Source organism: Trichoderma ghanense (assembly GCF_004382785.1).
Source record: "Trichoderma ghanense strain CCMA-1212 chromosome Unknown scaffold_0, whole genome shotgun sequence".
Classification (NCBI taxonomy): domain Eukaryota; kingdom Fungi; phylum Ascomycota; class Sordariomycetes; order Hypocreales; family Hypocreaceae; genus Trichoderma; species Trichoderma ghanense.
Genome location: NW_027395663.1, coordinates 2,826,293 through 2,845,850, shown reverse-complemented (window position 1 = coordinate 2,845,850; position 19,558 = coordinate 2,826,293). Strand labels below are relative to the sequence as shown.

General features: G+C 54.2%; 7 protein-coding genes across 7 annotated transcripts; 4 read left to right on the top strand and 3 right to left on the bottom strand.

Annotated features, from left to right (window-relative positions):
* Positions 1-42: 42 nt before the first annotated feature.
* On the bottom strand, positions 43-864 carry CCMA1212_000974 (Nuclear movement protein nudC; the record flags this gene model as incomplete). Its single annotated transcript, XM_073698415.1, has 3 exons — positions 43-405; positions 521-741; positions 852-864. 3 exons carry the CDS (start codon positions 862-864, stop codon positions 43-45), a joined length of 597 nt encoding a protein of 198 aa, XP_073562960.1.
* Positions 865-1,481: 617 nt separating this feature from the next.
* Positions 1,482-2,621, top strand: CCMA1212_000973 (RNA polymerase II transcription factor B subunit 3; the record flags this gene model as incomplete). The annotated part of the gene is made up of 1 exon (XM_073698414.1): positions 1,482-2,621. The coding sequence occupies one exon, from the start codon at positions 1,482-1,484 to the stop codon at positions 2,619-2,621; it is 1,140 nt and encodes a 379-aa protein (XP_073562967.1).
* Positions 2,622-3,645: 1,024 nt separating this feature from the next.
* CCMA1212_000972 (uncharacterized protein) lies at positions 3,646-6,469 on the bottom strand (the record flags this gene model as incomplete). Its single annotated transcript, XM_073698413.1, has 6 exons — positions 3,646-4,892; positions 4,952-5,063; positions 5,122-5,312; positions 5,377-5,614; positions 5,834-5,915; positions 6,465-6,469. 6 exons carry the CDS (start codon positions 6,467-6,469, stop codon positions 3,646-3,648), a joined length of 1,875 nt encoding a protein of 624 aa, XP_073562966.1.
* Positions 6,470-7,183: 714 nt separating this feature from the next.
* Positions 7,184-9,442, top strand: CCMA1212_000971 (Aspartate-tRNA ligase; the record flags this gene model as incomplete). The annotated part of the gene is made up of 4 exons (XM_073698412.1): positions 7,184-7,364; positions 7,391-8,106; positions 8,163-8,423; positions 8,474-9,442. 4 exons carry the CDS (start codon positions 7,184-7,186, stop codon positions 9,440-9,442), a joined length of 2,127 nt encoding a protein of 708 aa, XP_073562965.1.
* A 526-nt stretch (positions 9,443-9,968) lies between these two features.
* CCMA1212_000970 (U3 small nucleolar RNA-associated protein 11) lies at positions 9,969-10,845 on the top strand (the record flags this gene model as incomplete). The annotated part of the gene is made up of 2 exons (XM_073698411.1): positions 9,969-10,064; positions 10,135-10,845. The coding sequence occupies 2 exons, from the start codon at positions 9,969-9,971 to the stop codon at positions 10,843-10,845; spliced, it is 807 nt and encodes a 268-aa protein (XP_073562964.1).
* Positions 10,846-11,216: 371 nt separating this feature from the next.
* CCMA1212_000969 (uncharacterized protein) lies at positions 11,217-13,097 on the bottom strand (the record flags this gene model as incomplete). The annotated part of the gene is made up of 1 exon (XM_073698410.1): positions 11,217-13,097. One exon carries the CDS (start codon positions 13,095-13,097, stop codon positions 11,217-11,219), a length of 1,881 nt encoding a protein of 626 aa, XP_073563558.1.
* Positions 13,098-16,487: 3,390 nt separating this feature from the next.
* On the top strand, positions 16,488-18,036 carry CCMA1212_000968 (putative D-xylulose reductase A; the record flags this gene model as incomplete). The annotated part of the gene is made up of 3 exons (XM_073698409.1): positions 16,488-16,493; positions 16,821-16,856; positions 16,981-18,036. 3 exons carry the CDS (start codon positions 16,488-16,490, stop codon positions 18,034-18,036), a joined length of 1,098 nt encoding a protein of 365 aa, XP_073563559.1.
* Positions 18,037-19,558: the final 1,522 nt, after the last annotated feature.

Sequence of the window (19,558 nt, the reverse complement as noted above, 5' to 3'; positions counted from 1 at the left end):
TATTTATTGATTCATTACTTTATACAATATCCCCTCCGCGCCCTACTGGATCTTGGCCTTGCTGAAATCCATCTCCGGGTGCTGCTCCTGAAACTTCTTAAGAATGTCCGCCTTCTTCTGCTCGTCCGAGGTGGGCAGGCCGTTCTCCTTCTGCCGCTGGTCGTACATCATCTTCTCGACCATGCTCCTCGTCTCGCCATCGAGGTCGGAGAGCTTGGAGTTTTCGGGCTGGATCTTGGTGACGTCGATGGTGGGCGCGCTGGTGACGACGTGCGCCCACCACTCCATCTTGTTGACCTTGTCGAGGTGGATCTCGACGGACTTTGTGCCGTCCGAGTTTGTGGACAGGGTCCATGTAGAGTCGTCGACGCGGACGGCGTGGGGAAGATCGCCCTGTTGGTGAGGCTTGGAGTGAGTGACATGTCATACAGATTCGGGGGGAAACGAATGCTGCGGAGAGGAAGAACAACTGGCGCAAACATGCTTTATACTAGGACAAAAGGGAAAGCAATGAACATACACTTATGATGGGCTCCTGTCCCTTGACGCCCGCCGTGAGCGACTGCTTCTTGATGTCGACGACGAGGTCTCTGGACTTGAGGTTCCCGGGGACGTTGAAGGTGAGGTCCAGGTCGCCGATTGTCTGCGTCCACTTGTAGGGCAGGGCGGCCTGTTCCTCGGCCTCCTTCTTGCGCGCGGCGGCGACTTCGGCGGGGGACGGATCTGTAGGTAGCCCGGGAGCTTGTCAGCAACTTTGAAGCCGGGATCACGGAAGGACGCATGACATGCAGAGCGCATGTATGATGGGGAGCTGCGGGTCGCAAGTTGGTAGGTTTGGAAGGGCATCGTACCTTTGTCAGCCATGGCTAGTCCCTGTGCAAAGTGATCGTTTGGTGGCTTGGAGTCGGCTATCAAGACGGATCGGTATGAATGTTGTATCAAAAGGAGTTTGTTGGATGACGGACAGCGATGGATGCGGGTAGAAGTTCAAGTAACCTCCAAACAAAGGCAGCTTGCAAGCTTGCACGGCTTTGGAGGGGCAATTCCGCCTAAGCCCGGTCCCTAAACGGGGCTGGCGGCCAATCGTAGGGCCAGAATCCTGCTTATGTACTCCGTACCCGTACCTGGAAGCTCTTGTAGCGCGGAAAGCAATCCGCTCCTTTTGAATACCTATGTAGAGATAGAATTGTCAGCCGTTCTGGAATCGGTCCATCTCCATCCCTCTCCTCTCTCTCTCTGTTCTTTTACTTCCATCTTGCGTAACTCAATTCGATCCTGATGACCCTTGTTACCTCATACAGAGTACCGGATCGATACATTGCAACGCCGTCGGATCAGTAGAGACACGACTGTAGCTTGGGCTGCGTGCTGCAACGCGATCGCCGTGTCAGCGCGGCCTCGAGCGACCCGCGCCTCACATCATCTCGCAATCTCGACACCCGTAAAACTTGTCCGTCAGTCGAATCGTCACCAACACAACAATGTCACGCCCCGGCGGCACCAGCACCGTCTCGGTGCGTCACGCCTCCAACTCCAACTCCTCCTCCGCCTTCGTCTCCGCGCCTCTCCCCCCAGCCGACCAGGACGAGATCTGCCCCGTGTGCAAGACCACCCGCTACTTCAACAAGGACATGGAGTTTCTGATCAACACCGAGTGCTACCACCGCATGTGCAAGACGTGCGTCGAGCGCATCTTCAGGGACGGACCCAACCAGTGCCCCTACGCGGAATGCCACAAGACGCTGCGGTTGAGGGGCTTCAAGACGGCCTTCTTTGGCGACCTGGGCGTCGAGCGCGAGGTGGACATCAGGAGGAGGGTGGCCGCCGTGTTCAACAAGGCCGAGGACGACTTTGAGAGCCTGGATGCGTACAACGACTACCTCTACATGGTGGAGTGCCTCACCGACGACCTCGTCAACGGCAGCGACGAGGCCCGCAAAAAGGCCGAAGCCCAGCTCGCCGAATGGGAGGCCCAGCACAAGGCCGAGATTGAGCGCAACCGCAAGCTCGCCCGCGAGTCTGACGAAACGCGGCAGAAGCGCCTCGCCGCGGAGCAGGACGCCGCTCGCCAGCGCCGTCTCCAGGAGCTGCAGGAGGATGCCGCCGAGAGGGCCAACGCCGCGCGGTTCCGCGAGGAGATGCTCAACTCGCTGCAGAACGCGGAGCTGGGGCATGCCGAGGAGGCCGTCGACCGGATCCTGCTCAAGAAGCGGGGGCAGCAGAAGCGCGACGCCACGCTGGATGCCGTCGCGACGATGGGCGGCAGCGGGCTTTCGATTCGCGGCCTCAGGGACAAGCGCGCTCCGGTGCAGGACGACAAGCCGTACGATCCCTTTGGTGGCCTGAACCTTGCGCCTCAGCGAATCGACCTGTCGAGCGAGAAGCTGTCGCAATACAAGAGCGAGTGGCTCGACATCACGCGCACAAAGGAGGACTACATCGTGGGAGGGTACAGCTCCCAGGAGTACCTCACGAGAGCGCTGTTCGAGGCATTTTCCGGTCTCGGCGTGTTTGTCGCGGAGGACAAGGACATGAGAGAGGAGGCAACAGTGGCGGCTTCTCTAGAGGCTGTTTCGACGGGGCCGGCGGGCGGCAAGATGGACGTGGATGGTCCTTTTTGAGGGAACTCCGTTCCGAGGTCTCAGCTGGAAAGTCATATATCCTTGGTCTGCATGTTTCAGGGGCGTAAAACGTGGGGCGAGGCATCATCGGTGGCGCAACTCGATTCTCTTTGGCTGTTTTGATTCTCGCGATATATGGGAAGGCGTTTGGAGATTGGGATTTTGTGTCATATACGGTTGCTCTTTATAACTTTCTTCTTCCTTTCTTTTTTCCCTTTAAACATCAAGGATTGATACCATGGGGCATTATACCAAACTACCTAGAGATAGATAGAGGAGGCTGAATCGACGAGAATTGACATGCCAGCGTCAAGTCTGCCCAATAGTTTTAAGATGTCAGGACGTGAAGCCTGCGGTAGGTGTTGTGCGTTGAGCGTTGCCAAACTTCAATCTGATACTCACAATCTGAGGTTTCATCACGGCTACTAGACTAGAAGGTATATATTCATCTGCATATCGCTACAGCATTAGTACTACCTAAACCCTAGTCTCATAACCCACCTCCTCTCGCTCAAGTAAAAAGGGGCCGCAGACGGTGTATGCCCTCCCCTTTTTCACCAAACGAGACATCCGTCCGCCCAGCACAAAATACCCGAATGGGAACCACTCTGCCCAGAAAAGCAAAGTCTTTCCATATCTCTCCTGTTTTCATTGTCATAGCAATGTGCTGTACAACGTGCTAGCGACGCAAGGTGAGTGACGGTAAGAACGAGGCTTTGCACGATAACGGAACACAATTCCTCCCAAAGTTCTGCATAGTAACCATACTGATTGCTGAATCCACGGCCTGACCTCTTCCGTCGCGAGTCGAACAAGAAAAATGCAAACATAAGAAACGCAACCCAAGAAAGCCAAGTCTAACGCCTCGCTGCTCAATGCGATATTTGGAGTAAAAGAGAAGCGCAAACCCCCAAGCAACGATGATGACCCCTTAAAGAAAAGCGATAAGAGAACGAAGAAATCCAGACGCCCAATCAAACGAGTTTACACAATTCAAAAAAACGAGGTAAGACGAGCCAAAACTTCATTGCTGCCAGGGCGTCTGCTGTGCTGGGCGAGGAAACACCGGCACCGTCTGGATATGGTCGAGACCGCCGCCAATCGGAGTCTGGTTGTGCTGCCAGCCCATGCCGGTGGCGTGGTTGACAAACGCGCCTTGGCGGAATGGATTCGTGACGCCAGTCGGCTGTGGAGCAAGTGAAGAAGATGGCTGCTGACCCTGGAGCTGTTGCTGCGCCGGAGCTTCGGTGGCAGCGTTGCGGGCAAATGGATTGGTGCTCGTGGGCTGAGGTTGAATAGGCTGCGCTTGGAACGGGCCCGTGTTCTGCCCTGGCGAGTTCGTCGATCGGGCAAAGGGGTTCGTCGACTGGCGGTTGAGTGTTGGCGTGCTCGATGTCGGCGTTGACAGCTGGGACGAAGATGACGTCGGTTGTGCTACCAGCATGGACTGGCGGAAAGGGTTGGTCGTCTGCGGCGCGGCCAGGGAAGGCTGGAGTCCCGTGGGCTGAAGGCCAACAGGCTGTTGGGCAGGAGCTTGGAAGTTGGCAACGGTATTCTGCGGAATAGGGCCCAGGGGACTGTGCTGAAAGTCCTGCTGTGGCCCGAAGCCGCTGAACCCGGTGATGGTCGGCTGCAGCTGCGGCGGGGGCTGCATGAATCCATTGTCTGGCTGAGGGAACGCGTTGCCCTGGATGAAGCCTCCGGGTTGCTGGACAAAGCTGTTTGGCTGAAAGCCGAGCCCGGCTTGTTGCGCCTGAAAAGCCATATCCGGTCCCTGCATGGGCATTTGCATAGGAGCCCCGTTGGAGGTGACCTGCATCGGGATCTGGTTCTGCTCGATTGAGTCGAAGAAGTCGATGAGGTCGGGATCCGGGCCCTTGTTGGCTTGAGGCTTCGACTCGACCTTGGCCGGCTCATTTTTGCTGCCGGGGGCTGGGAAAGGATTGTTGGCTGCGGGAGAAGGCGCCTTGGGAAAGTCGATGCCGCTCTTCGTCGTCTTAGATTTGGATGCCTTGTTGCCCTTCTTTGCCTCCTGCTCTGCCAAGTACTGCCGCCGGTGAATCTCGAAATCAGGGTCGTTGAGGTATTCCTCGAGCTGGCGGCCTAGGTTGACGGGCGCATGCTTCAGCTTGGGGACCTCGACCCTCGTATGGTGCTGCCACTGCTTGGCGGTGCTGAGATACTGGACGACATAGTCGGTCTGCTTGGTGAAGGTCCGATAGATTTCCATAGCTCTATCGGCATCCGGCTTGGACATTTCAAAGAAGTGGCCTGTGACGATGGTGTTAGCATAGCCATAGCGCGCGACTACGGGGGCATTTCGAGCTGACCCAGAATGTTAATGAGGCCTTGGTTCAAAACCTGGAACAGCGGCAGGAGGTCAAGGACGAGCAATCGGAACACCGCAATCGTAATCTCCGTCTCTGGTTCCTGGTCCAGGAGCTGCGAGAGGGGTCAGCTTTGAATCCATGGTCCGGAGGAACTTGTGGCTATGACGTACGTCGCATTTCAACAAGGCCGTGAGCTGATGCTGGACAACTTCCGTCTCGCGCAACAGCCCCTTCTCGACAGTGAGCCTCTCCAGCCTCGACTCGGGGGCGCGCACCCAGTCGGTCTTTGTGTCGCGATATGCGCGCACCCGCTCGATGAGGTAACTCGCATAGTGACGGATGTTTCGACCTTGGGTTTGAGCTATTGTACAGTGTCAGTCCCCTGAAATGCTTGCAGCTTCCCGGTCGCCTCGGCTAGAACGGACCGTCTGCAAAGTTGCTGATCGCCAGCATGTTCCGGTGTCGAGCAAGGTAGGCGAGCGTCGCCTCCGGTGACCCCTCACGGATCATGAGGTGAACCGTCATCAAACTCTTGAAGACGACGGTCCATGTTGAGTCGTGCAGCCGGTTCTGCAGAGCGCGGAGGACCTCGGCGACGCCCGCCTCGCCGGAGTGAGTGCCAACTAGGATGTGCTCGATGTACTTGGTCTTCGGGGGAGCATTCTGGAGGCGCACAAGGACGAGAAGCGGTTAGCCATCTGGTTGGTCTGTCTGGAGCTGCCCTGCCTCGAGCCTCCAAGGTTGGTCTGCCGGCTTGGAAGCCCAAAGGATGGCCCAAGGATGCTCCATAGAGCTCGTAGCCGGAGCCGTCGTCGTCATCGCCGCATTTATGCTGCAGCGACGAGACCGGCCTGAGCTGGGCCGAGCTGGAAAGGCGCTCACCTTGATCTTGGTCGCCCCCTTGACGGACTTCTCAAAGGAGCTCATGGTTGCGAGGCTCGGTCTGGCGAGGAACTTGGTCCGGCTTCGAGAGGGGGACAGTGACTATCGTCGAGTCGTCGGCGGATAAGAAAGTTGGGCGACTGGACGGAGGTCAGGCCGAACCGGCAGCCGGGGCGGAGCTGGGCGAGGGTTTGGGTTGGAGTCGGTTGGAGTTTGTGAGTGGTGGTGTTAATGTTGCTACTGCTACTGCTGCTGCTGCTGCTGCCGGCGGCGGCTGTAGTAGGGGTTGCTATTGGGCACTAGCAGGTTGGGGAGTCGGGCTGCGGTTATGGCGGTACCTATCCAGAGACCCCGAGCGCGGCGGCACGTGGGCGGCGGAAGCTGCGGAATTGCGGTGGCTGGGGCAGCGAGGACGAAGTCACTCACTAACGGGGGATGGACGCTGGGAGCAAACAAGCTCGGGCATGAGGTAATACTCGTACAATTTGCCCACAGAAGAGGAATGGATATGCAAGGCTACGTATTAGCGGTCCACCTGGATTTTCGATGAGAGGAAACACGAGATACAGCAGATGGAGGTGATATGACCACCACGGGCATACTGTACTATTAAAATGGCAATCTGACACACGGCATAGATACCATCATCCTCAAGCAAAATAAAATAATTCTCAATATTCTGTATTAATTGCACAGCATCCTGGGATACTGACAGATCTAAGCGCTACTTGGATATCAAAATGCAAATGGGGATGGGGAGATACAATGCGACAGACAAGGGGGGGAAATGGGCAAGAGAAAACTGGAATGCAAAAAAAAAAAAAAAAAAAAAATCAAACAAACAGCAAGGAAAAACTTCCATTCGTAATAAATCAGAGCTTTTTTTCATCGCGTCCGATGCAATAACAAGGTCGGTGTGTCGAACGCCCATATCATGGAACCAGCCCTCCATCGCTCCCAGACCCTGAAGCCCCGAAGGGAGAGTCATGAAAGGTCAGGAAGGCGGCTCAGCATCATATTATGCACGCAATCTCATCACCTGCACAGTCTCAGTTAGCAATCGAGCGCAATTCCATAGGAGTTCTGCCAAAGCCGGGGGTCATACGTTTATTTGAATGGAAGGGATGAAGAAAAAAAGAAAAGAGAAAAACTGCGGCTCGCCCAGCGTGGCAGAAATTTAAAGCTCCAGCGCCGTGGGGTCGTCGGGAATACGTCGGGTGATTGAGCGCCTTCCTCTTCAACAGCCCATCCTCAACCTTTTATCTTATCGGCGTCAGTCATGCCATGATTCTTTGCGCAGCTTCACTTCTGTTTCATTGTCGAATGCGAATCTGTATATAAAATTGGGCAATGGGGCCTCTTGTTGGTTCCCGTAGCCTGACAGTGCGGCGTCATGTTTGTGCAAGGGCTTTTGCGGGAGCAATTCCACGGCAGGTGATTTACAGGAACAGCCGCCTTTACTCACAGACGGCCAAAGATGAGGCAGAAGGCTCGTCAAAACACGACACAATATTGAACCTTTGGCGTACATGTAAGTCAATCTCAAAAGACAAGAAGCCTATTCACATCGGATGTTGTCACTAAACTTCACAGACCAAGCCAATGATGAGTTACCCAGCCCTAGATCCCACGACGTTTACGTGGGCTTCATAGGCAAGAGTCGCAATGTCTCAAAGCACCTCTCCTTCGCAGACCTCACCACGCCGTCTGGTGAGGTCGTCCAGGTCTGCTCCAGCGCAGAGAGAGACAGTGAAGCGCACGACGACTTTCGCAAAGTCCCAGCTTTTAGCCCTGTTCTTATTCGTGTGAAACAGCATGAGGCAGCAGATGTCGAGTCGGCAAACAGTGATGGCTCGTCCAAGAAGACCGTCTACCTCGATGGCATACGTGCCCTCAACAGCGTCCCCAAAAACCTCATAGTCACGCCCGAGGTCCAGTTTCCGCCGACAAAGAGGCATCTCCAGATCCGATACCACCCGGAATTGCAAGCCAGGCTGCAGTTCAGATCGTGGCTCAAGGGCATGCTCAACCAAAGCTTGCTTGAAAAGGGATTCACCGATATAGAGACACCGACACTCTTCAAATCTACTCCAGAAGGTGCCAGGGAATTTTTGGTCCCTACACGGCAGAAAGGTACTGCTTATGCTCTGAGTCAGAGCCCGCAGCAGTACAAGCAGGTCCTCATGGCCAGTGGTATCATGCGGTATATGCAATGGGCTCGCTGTTACCGCGATGAAGACTCTCGAGCCGATCGGCAACCAGAGTTCTCACAGGTAAGGGAAATTTTTAGGATGGATTACTTAACGTACCACTGACGGCTCTCAACCAGCTTGACATGGAATGGGCTTTCGCCGGGGCTGAAACGGTGCAGAAGGATATCAACGATATCGTCTTGAGCGCATTGACTGCGCTTCAACCTGCACACAGCTACAAAGAGGTTCGAGGAGAAATCATTCCGGTGGTGGCCGATATACCTCCTACGCCTCCGTCAGCGGACCAACCTGTCGCCCATCAGTTTACCAATATCACGTTTGCGGATAGCATAGCTGCATATGGCTCTGACAAGCCAGATTTACGCATTCCTCTGAGGGTATGTGGAGTAGGCGTTTCGACTTTGAACCGATAAGTAACGTCTTATAGATACACGCTCTACCGGACCTCGAGCCTTTCCGCAACTTTGTTGGCATGATAACTCATCTTCCAAACCCTCTGATTGAAGCCTTCGCATTGCCGCTGAACGATTGCTCTCCTTCCGAGGCGCGGAAGTTTGTGACCAAATTCATGGACGAGCTTCCTCCCTCATTGGCAAATAATCCCGACGGCAAACCCCAAATCCTCATCCACGATTCAAGGCAGCCATTGAGCGGATTCTCTTCGCTGGGTTTCGAATACGAGAGCGTATTGGATCTACTCACAGAAAAGAAAGGCCTCCGAGATGGTGATCTCGTTGTCTTCCAGGCCAGAGAGACGCCTGCTGGCCAATACTACTCAGGTTCAACGAGGATCGGGGACGTACGCAACCTGCTGTGGAAGGCGCTTGTCGAAGCAGGCCTGGTCGAAACCCCGCGACTTGGTGAGCCAGGATCACTTCAGTTCGTGTGGGTCACAGAGTTCCCCATGTTCAAGCCAGTTGAAGAGGGCGAGCCAGGCCAGGAGGGCGCGGCTGGGATTGCGGCTTCTCACCACCCTTTCACTGCGCCCCTGTCCCAGAAAGACCTAGAGCTGCTTTTCACTGATCCCTTGGAAGCAAAGAGCGCCGCATATGACCTGGTTCTCAACGGCATCGAAATCGGTGGGGGCAGTGTTCGTAATCACATTGCCGACGTCCAAGACTTCATCATGCGAGACGTCTTGAAGATGACCGACAAGAGGATCAAGGACTTTTCTCACCTCTTTGAAGCTCTCCGCTCGGGATGTCCCCCTCATGCCGGCTTTGCACTTGGGTTCGATCGCCTTGCGGCCCTGATGACCGGCACGCCCACTGTCCGAGACGTGATCGCCTTTCCCAAGACGATGAAGGGAGAAGATCCCTTTGTCCAGTCACCTAGCAAGCTCAGCAATGAGCAGCTCGCTCCATACGGCCTACAACTTCGCCCAAAATCCTCATAAGAGTTACAGGCTACCGATGACGATTTCTTAGAGGTGGAATTCAATTGATGATTGGGGAAACGACCGTACTTGGAAAGGCATGACTTGGCATATGAGAGAGAGGTATGTACGACCACTTGGGGATAGAAGATGCAAATAGACGATTTTGTACAATAGATTTCCCACCACGCCACCATTCTCAAGCTTTGTTTTTTTTTAATGCATATTCAAATGCTGATGAGTTCATGGCATGCTTTCCGTTATTCATAATCTTCTCATCCCTCTTTTTCTCGCTCATGTAAAAAAAGATCTCAGAGCTGCCTCTCACCACCCCGGTACGTACCGACTTATTAAGCTCGACAGCCGCCACCAATCATCAGCCACTCTGCAGCCTTCACCGCCAAAAATTTCAGAAATTCTGCCGCTCTCCCACTATCCAAGCACCAGCTTCCCTCCCAGCAGCGACAGTCTCAGCAATCAACAACAGCAGAGACTCGGTCGCTCCACACCAGACTTCTGCAAAGGAAGACTCTGTCCAACGCAGAAGATGTCATCTCTACGGAATTCCATCCAGCGGCGCCCCCATCGGGAGCGCGCGCAACCCCTCGAGCGCCGCCGCCTCGGCCTCCTCGAGAAGCACAAGGTACGAACCATCACACCCATCGTTCAAGCAATTTCTTTGGGATATGATAGTTGACATCCAAGAACCGTAGGACTACTCCCAACGCGCAAAAGACTACAACCAGAAAAAAGCCACGCTCAAAGCCCTCCGCGAAAAAGCCGCCGACCGCAACGAAGATGAATTCTACTTCGGCATGATGTCCCGCAAAGGGCCCGGCGCGAAAATCACCTCCGGAAAGTCCTGGAACGGCAGGGTCGAGGGCGATCGCGGGAACAATAAAGGAATGGACATGGACACGGTGCGGCTGCTCAAGACGCAGGACTTGGGTTACGTGCGCACGATGAAGCAGGTTGCCGTCAAGGAGCTCGCGAGACTGGAGGAGCAGGCTGTGCTTGTCAAGGGGCTGGAGGAGTTGGCTGCTGCGGAAGGGGATGACGACGACGGCGACGAGGGCTTTGATGATGATTCGGAGGAGGAGGGCTTTTCGAGGAGGAGGAGGAGATCGGGCGCCAAGGGGCCCCGGAAAATCGTATTCGTGGACAACGAGGATGAACGAGACGAAGCCCTCCAAGCAGCCGAAAACCAAGCCCGCAAAAGAGAAGACCAACAAGCGGCATTTGAACGGTCTGAGAATCTCACAGAGCTGAAGCGGAAGCTCGAGCATGCGCGCAAAAAGGTCAAGTCGCTCATGACGGCGGAGAGCCAGCTCGAGGTCCAGCAGGCAAAGATGGCCAAGACGGCGACGTCGGGCGGGACGACGAGGAGGGGGAAGAAGATTATGGTCAGGAAGAGGAAGAGGTAGATGTGGGATGGATTCCCCAGGAGGATAGGGGGGGGATTTTGCGGAGTGAGAGAAGTTGGAGGATGCTTTAATCATGGCCGCTGTCTTTTTTTAAATGTGCCGTTGTGCAATTGCGAGATGGCTATGGTTCGTATCTTGGATGCATGACCGATGGAGTTACCCCGACAAAGGTTATTAGCTTGGCGTTTCTGTTATTTACGGCTTTGTACGGTATGAAGAGGTTATCGTTTGGCTCATGTTCCGGAATAATAGCCTCGAGGTGGCCTTATACACCACATCTACTTCATAGTTCTGACACAGTTGGCTCACAAGTCACTTAGTTGGATCCGCTGGCTGCTCCTTGTTGTCATGAATCATCGCCCGTCGTCGTATTAATACTTGGATCCCACGCATTTGTAAAGAACCTTGAAAACTCCCTTGACACATGCAAATCCAATCGTGAGTATCCATATAAAGCAGTTGAACACCCCCTTTGTCAGCTTAACAACGACTCGCAGTATAAAGGGCAGCTTGTCCTCGCCTGCTGTCTTTTTGTTGCCCTTGCCCAAGCTATCGTTTTGGCTTTCGATGTCAATTTCGAATTGATCCATCTTCGCTCGCTTCTTGTCTTTCTTGTCTTTTTTCTTTTTACCGTCGTCATCATCACGGTGTCGGCTTAGAGCACTGCTGATGCTCCTTGATTGCCTCGGCGGCTCTGGTACCGGAGGCGCCTCGAATGCCTCCATCACCGTGTTTGGCGAGCTCCTATCCTCCATAGCGGCAACGAGAAGCAGTGCCGTAACAGCTACATCGACAATGTAGAATGACTCGATCTTCGAGGCAACGCCAGTGTCGATTTCCAGCCACCCGCTGCCGGTACCATCTCTCGTCAGTTTGGCGAGGTGTTGCGGTGACTCGTGGTGTTCCAGTGTGTACTCAACACGAGACCAAGCAGGGCAGTGTTCAACCGTGACACAAAACGGCGTCGCCAGTGCCGGATGCACCACGTAGTAACTTGAACTGTCGTCGTCCCATACAAGTCTCCCGCACTCCCTCTCTGCGGCCGCAACTGTGCCAGGATCATCCGGCCTATCCAAAGCTATCTTTGTTGCCGCGCAAGGCATGAGAAGGGCAGCAAGCCCGTCGTTTGGGGAGTGTTTCCTGGATTCTTCTTCTAAGGTTGTGTTCAATGCCTCTTGCCAGTATTTTCCGTCCGAAGCTCGACTGCTGCCACCCATCACACCATTCAGAATGCTTGCAGGTGAGTGTGACGTCTGCTTAGGCGCCTTGTAAACCTTGCTTGGATCGTACCTGGTCAGCGACACGTAGGCTGAGGCAGATGTGGGATCCAGACGGAGGTTATAGAAAGGTTGTGAAGCCGAGGACAGTGTGTATACCGGGGCATCTTTTTGTTGCGTCAACTTCAGGCAGTAAACGCGCCCCTCAGAGAAGGAGGCTTTCCAGCCGTTGGTGACTTTCCAAAGATCTTGGAGCTGCTCAGTCGTGCATATGGCAGGAATGATTGGAGGGTTTTGAGGGCGAGTAGGGACCCTGAAGCCAGGATGAGGGACGGGGGGATGCTCCGATGCTGCGTCGGGGTCTTCGAAGTAACTCTGGCGGCTGACAACAGCCCGGGGCACTCCCGGCGGATGCGATCGGAGCGGGCCATAGTTTTGTTGATCCAAGGGCAATTCGGGATTATACGTGGGGAACATGGACCGCAAGGCCGGCGGCTGCTCATGAGTTGGAGGAGCTTCAAAGAATAGAGGGGGCTTGGCAATGGAATTCCTCGGCTGGTTGGTGTTACTGCTGGCGAATACCTGGGGTGGTGCAAACGCAGCAGCCGTTCGTCCAGGGACTTCGAGGGTTAATCTGGGCTGTTGAACTCGAGCAGGGCGACTGGGTCCTGCGCCAGAGCCATCCAGCTGCTGATCTTCGACAGCCGTCGGGGCTATAGCATCAGGATCCAAAGTCGCCCCTGATACTTCCTGGAGCGCAGGCTTATATTCGAGTGGTGTGTGTGCCCTCTGTTGAGGTGTCTGTCGGCCATTCGGAGAGGGAGATACTGCAGGAGCAGGAGCAGGAGCAGGCGCTGGCGAGGGCGAGCCAACTGGTGTTGTAGCACGACTATCCTGAATTTGCTGCAGCGGCGTAGCCGCTCGACGTTCGTGGGATTCGGAGCGACGGGTGCGTACCACCGGATGAGGTTTTGAAAAGTTGGGACTAGGGAAGAGCGAGAAGCTGGCGCTGCCAGATCGTTGATGTGAAGCCATAGCTCAAGCAGAAACCTGTGTATCTAAACACACTTTTCACCAACACCAGGCAGATTGGCCTTCTTCACGGAAGCGGCCGGGGGGGTTCGTATAGAGGTGGAGCAACAGACCACCGAGAAAAGACAGAAACAAAAACCAAGGGTATCCAAATGTAAAAGCAGCGTTGACGGGATGCTAGGGCTTCATTGTTTGTTGGTCGAGCGCCGCATCTTGATACCAGCAGAGCAGACACAACCCAGAACAACGGCAGAGTGAGCACCACGCAAGGGCACGAGAAAGAAGAGCGCCACAAGCGCAGATATAGCATATAAAGACAAACATTCTTTATCTGGGAAGGTCAGCCTCGTGAAGAGGGCGGGGAGGTCGGCGACCCAGCCAGATGGCCAGATGGTGCCGCCATCGAATCAGTGGATTAAGCGCCTTTGGCTGGTCGAGTCGGCATAAGAACCGCAGCCGGAGTAAAGAGACAAAGACGCACGGCACACAAAACAAAGAGAGCGAGTGGGTGGTTCGCCCTCATGTCCGTGTCTCAAAATAGCCCTTGGATCTTGAAGGATGGACGCCATCGATATCCGGCAGGCCAATGGGAGGCCGCATCACACTGCATCGGCGTTGTTAAGCGCTGGAAACGCAGGGGTGGGTTGAAGCCTGAAGGCACTGGACGAACGCCATAGGCCGCGCAAAGGGCCTAGAGCATCGCGTCTGGTCGCATCGGAGAGGCGTTGTGATAGGCTGGAGGATGTTGGTCGCGCCAAGCGAGGGCGCTTATTTTGTTCAAGGCGGGCGGGCATGGACCTGTAAAAGTCATCGACCTGCAATACAGAGTGCAGAGGAGCAAAGAGAATCTGGAGAGGAATGGAGGTCGATGATTGAAGGTTGGAAGTGTTGGTCAAGTCGTGATTCAACTTGGAATTCTAGGCGCGGCTCACCCAGGAAAGCACCCTCTCCGCGCCTTCTATTTCTCTTCTTCTCTAGGTACATACTGCCGGGCTTCGACACTTGGTGACGCCTTCCAAAACTCTGAAACAACCAGCAGCGCTACCCCGCTACCTTATTTAGTACTAGAGGTAAGTGATACCAGCAGGTACCCGCCTTCCTAATGCCCTCCTGCAGGCTGAGATTTGGGGAAAGGCCCGCCTGCCAGTTTCGTGTCTGTTCAGGCATCAAACCTTCCGCCTACAAGATATTTCAATGAATGACTTTTTGAGCTGTAAACTTTGACACCTACAGAAGCGAGGGATTTCTTCAACCATACGGACTGCGATTAGCTTTACTTGCCAATCACATATTTGTGAGCCTCCACGCAAATCCGTACAGAGGGGACAATATAAAAGGCAGTGATGCTTCCCAAGGAATGGCAAAGTGAGTCTCCTCTAAAGGCTTGTGGGAGATCCTTACGATGTAGGACTTACTTCGCACTGCATATTCTCGCTCCTCAGCTCTTTGCCACGACCACATCCTGACCCGTAACTAGAATGGCATCTTCGACTTTATGACCAGTATAGCAAACTGAAGCTGGGTCTTGAGGAACGAAAACGCTCGCCGTTGTTAACCGCTCGAGATCTTAAAAGACTCAACATCGTTTAAGGCGCGCCACTCAGCATCGACGACTTTCATCCAACCGACATTGAGAAGTGGCCAAGCGGCCCCGTTGCAACTGGGCAAAGAAGCTTGCTCGACGGTTTCTGGAAAGAGGTTGCCAGTGGTCTCAACCGGATGGGAAAACTCGCTGGGTTAGGGCTGAGAACCGGAATCGAATACATGAGATAACCGCTACAGGAACTACTTTGTCTGGACTCTTTGGGGCATGACAGAGTGGTCTGATGATGCACTCACCTGGGCACGCAACCCAGGGTGGGCTCACAGCGGGAGCAGGTATGTATCGATACCCCAATAGCGTCGCGTTCATATCCCAGAAAGGGGAGGGTATATTGATCTCGCTCCTGTCTTAGTTACGCATTCGATGAACCTACGCAAGCCACTTTACAGGGAAAGGTTTATGGAGGTCGGACGACGTAGCTTCACTACTTTGAAGCATGGTATCCTTTACACTACAGGGGACAGGACCAAGCATGCCCATGGTCCATAAGGTCCTCATTTAGTGATCATCACATACGATACGTTCGTACCCGATGACCATATCGCGAGAAGCGAAGTGCTACTGGCTGTGAGCAAATTACGCTCCCATCTTGCACTACATCCTTGGCTCGAGCATCACACATTTCCAATTAGCACTGTGGCATCATAGCTTATATTATCACTAAATCCTGGTGTTGAGCTTCCATGAGACCGGGGCTCAGATACTACGGATTCATGCCGACAATGAACAATCCGTGATCCGAGGCTCTCGTTCTCTGGAGTTTCAGACTGATGATGGCAGCATACCAAAAGACGCCCTCGTCATGCTCACTTGGTTGCTTGCAGCACCTCTGGGAGACACGAGTTTCTCTGCTCTACAGAATTCCCATCGACGATGCAAACTCTTGTCCAAACGGAGATCTGAAGCCAGCCTCTTTGCTCAGAACTCCAGTTATTGCCCTGGATTTGATACCCTCTACATACTAGTACTATCTAGTTAATGACTGACAGTCGTACTTGAGGTGATTTTTCCTGAACCTAGAACAGAAGATATCATTATCATGAGAAAAGCAGAGGTAAAGGTTGTTGGTGAGTCGTGCTCAAGAGATGATGGGTTCCGAAGCCTGACACGCTCTTCTTTTCTGTCCCGTCTAGAGGTAGCATCGCCTAGCAGCTAGAATATGTGTCTTGCCCTGGATGTTCTCAATCCCTCGATAAGTAGTTATTTGCCAAAAAGATAGTGCCCAGAAAACTACATCAGCAACTATTATTTCCCCTACTCTGTTCTATACACTGGTAGCCTCTGTTCGGGTGTGACTGCAGCGAGGCTTCTGATAGTAGGTATAGGTTATTCGCCCCTCTATTGCATTCAAAGAGCCTCCAAGTGACAGTTATATAAAACTACCAGCGGCGCAGGACCCTATGAAGACACCTGTGAGTAGGTAAGAAACACAGAATCAATATTGATGCCGTCCTCGATGCCATCCCTATGGGCTGGTCACATATTACACGCTGCAGCACGTGGGTTGAAGACATCGAATGCGTCTGCCTGGCATCAAACACGAGACCAGCCCACCGAAACTAAAAGGCGCAGGTCATCGGAATCTCCAGCAATTGTCCAGCGCTTCTCCCATTGGCGCGGTTATTGTCACCGGTTAAATTGCCATTGGTCCTCTTATAATTGTGGGCTGCCACGGCAAATCGAGCACTCAAGGCACTTCTTCCAACAGCCCAGGAACCTGGACCTTCTGCCAAAGTCTTAGGCGCGCAGGGTAGCACCGGGCCGGGCGCGGGGTTCTCGAGTCCTTCTCAATGGACGTGGGAGCTGTTTAGGCTTTCTGAGCTATCGTGGGGCGACGGCTTGGGTTGGGAAGAAACTCGTTTTCGCGGATGGAAAATGTCATACTATTGATGGCTGATATACCCAATGCGGGGATGGAGGGTTTTATGTAGGTAAGTTACCGTATATAATGGGATTTGCCATCTCGGTCGTGGGAAGAGGTTCCCCTTCTTTCTTCTCTGTCTGCTTTCTTGTCCATCTCTTTGCTTCTTGACGTCGTCATTGTGACAGCTGATACGTCACCCCGCCAAAAGCGTTTCCGTTGAACATTGGACTTGGAGTAGAGCAACTGTTTCGTTTCGAAGATGGCGACTCAAACGATCAACAAGGATGCGATCAGCGTAAGAGGATTCCCTCAACGGAGAGGCGAATGATGGTGCTGAGAGAGAGAGAGAGAGGTGTAAGAGAGAGAGACAATCGATCGAGGACTTGGAGCTGACTTGGCCCTCGGCACGAGGAAAACAGAACCTCTCCTTCGTCCTCAACAAGCCCGGCGACGTGACCTTTGAGGAGCGGCCCAAGCCGACCATCGCGGACCCCAACGACGTCCTGGTCGCCGTCAACTACACGGGCATCTGCGGCTCCGACGTGCACTACTGGGTGCACGGCGCCATTGGCCACTTCGTCGTCAAGGACCCGATGGTGCTGGGCCACGAGTCGGCCGGCACCGTCGTCGAGGTCGGCCCGGCCGTCAAGAGCCTCAAGCCCGGCGACCGCGTCGCCCTCGAGCCCGGCTACCCGTGCCGGCGGTGCTCCTTCTGCCGCGCCGGCAAGTACAACCTGTGCCCGGACATGGTCTTCGCCGCCACGCCGCCGTACCACGGCACCCTGACGGGCCTGTGGGCGGCCCCGGCCGACTTCTGCTACAAGCTGCCGGACAACGTGTCGCTGCAGGAGGGCGCGCTGGTCGAGCCGCTGGCCGTGGCCGTCCACATCGTCAAGCAGGCCCGCGTCCAGCCGGGCCAGTCCGTCGTCGTCATGGGCGCCGGCCCTGTCGGCCTGTTGTGCGCCGCCGTGGCCAAGGCGTACGGCGCCACCAAGATTGTCAGCGTCGACATCGTGCAGTCCAAGCTCGACTTTGCGCGCGACTTCTGCTCGACGCACACGTACGCGTCGCAGCGCGTCTCGCCCGAGGACAACGCAAAGGCCATCAAGGAGCTGGCCGAGCTGCCCGGCGGCGCCGACGTCGTCATTGACGCCAGCGGCGCGGAGCCGTCGATCCAGACGAGCATTCACGTCGTGCGCATGGGCGGCACGTACGTCCAGGGCGGCATGGGCAAGAGCGACATCACCTTCCCCATCATGGCCATGTGCCTCAAGGAGGTGACGGCCAGGGGCTCGTTCCGCTACGGCGCCGGCGACTACGAGCTGGCTGTCGAGCTGATCCGATCGGGGCGGGTGGACGTCAAGAGGCTGATTACGGGGACCGTCAGCTTCAAGCAGGCGGAGGAGGCGTTTCAAAAGGTCAAGTCTGGCGAGGCCATCAAGATTCTGATTGCTGGGCCCAACGAGAAGGTGTAAGTGAGGGTTGCGCCGGGCTCATCAGCACATGTGTATATACGGATACTGTAAAATAACGAAAAGAATTTCAAAAAAGTTTTAAAGCTTCAACAACAGCGAGGGAATGACATGATTATGAGCAAAACAGAACAGAACCTTGATACGGGGGAAAATCCAAGCACAAGGGCGTGCGGCAACCCTCGTGATGGGAAGCGAGCGGCGGCCAGCAGAAACCCCCAGAATTGAGGCTCTACTGGCTGTGGATGCGCAGCTGAACGGCCTACCAGTCACACCGAACCACGAGATCAGGGCAACTCATTGATTGATTGCTTGCTCGGTAGATTGATTGACACAGATTCTAGGAGAGAATACTTGTGATGGACTCCGTACTATGGCAGCGCAATATTGTCCAGTAACAGGCCTGGACTGTTTTAAGCGAAGTGCCTGATAGCAACACAGACGAGCCAAGGGCGCTAGAGCAGCAAGAAAAGTGAGGCTGAGTGTAATCAAAATCTGTTGTTGAGCTGGATGAATCAGTTGTGGTCACACACACACACACAGCACCTTTCCGCGGCGGATCCCCCTTGTCTGACGACCCCAATCTCTCTCTCTTTATTAGGTAGTGTATCTTTCCAGTAGTTCTCCGTAGTCTCTTCCTCCCGTCTCTTTTGCGTCGGAACTGTCGAAATAGGTAATTAATCGATGAGTGCTAAAAGAAGTGCTGACAGAGACAAGCTAAGGGCGGAACCAATCCCGCACGGATGCCGATCTGCTGCGTTTCGGGAAGGGCTTTCTTTCGAGGTTATCTGGTCAATCTCTAAACTTTATGTGGATTCTCTCACGAGCTGCCAAGTCCGTCTGTCTGCATGTCTGCAATACCTGTTTTCGGTGTCCCTTATATAGAACATGGAGATTTGAGGAGTTGTACAAAGGAGTAGAAGTACAACCACAGCCACAGCGCCTCATGCAAGGGGGACTCCATCCAGACGCTCGTACGATCACATGGTAGCACGCGCATCATGGACACTCTTTTAGTTTAAGCTGTTGGTCCATGCAAGGAAGGGTTCAAAGGGCGCATGTAATGCACTTCGTACAAGTGCCTACACGCACGGGGACCCTGGCTGATATGCCGTCAGTTGGTGCCAATCGCGTGGTATGTTGCCTTTTTGCCCTTTCAATTTTTTTTTTTTTTTTTTTTTTTTTTTTTTTTTTCGATAGTTGACAGTCGATAGTCTCATCCTTCTCGAGAGTCTTTGCCTACACCAGGGAATCGACTCCGCGGATCCGCCTGTCAGAAGCGACAGTAGGCCAGGGTTCGCCCATTATCTGCCGCCTCTGCGTACTATATATGTACATGAGCTTAGTACATTACCTACGCGCATACAGCGCCAATACCTACCTACTAAGTTGTAGCCGATTGACTAGACCGTGGGCTTACAACCTCATCAAAAAAACATCCAGCTTCTCATGCAAGCCACATGTTTCCAACCCAGCCCATCCTGGCCTGGCTGACGATGGCCTTCTCTTCTCTTGTACGCAGTGC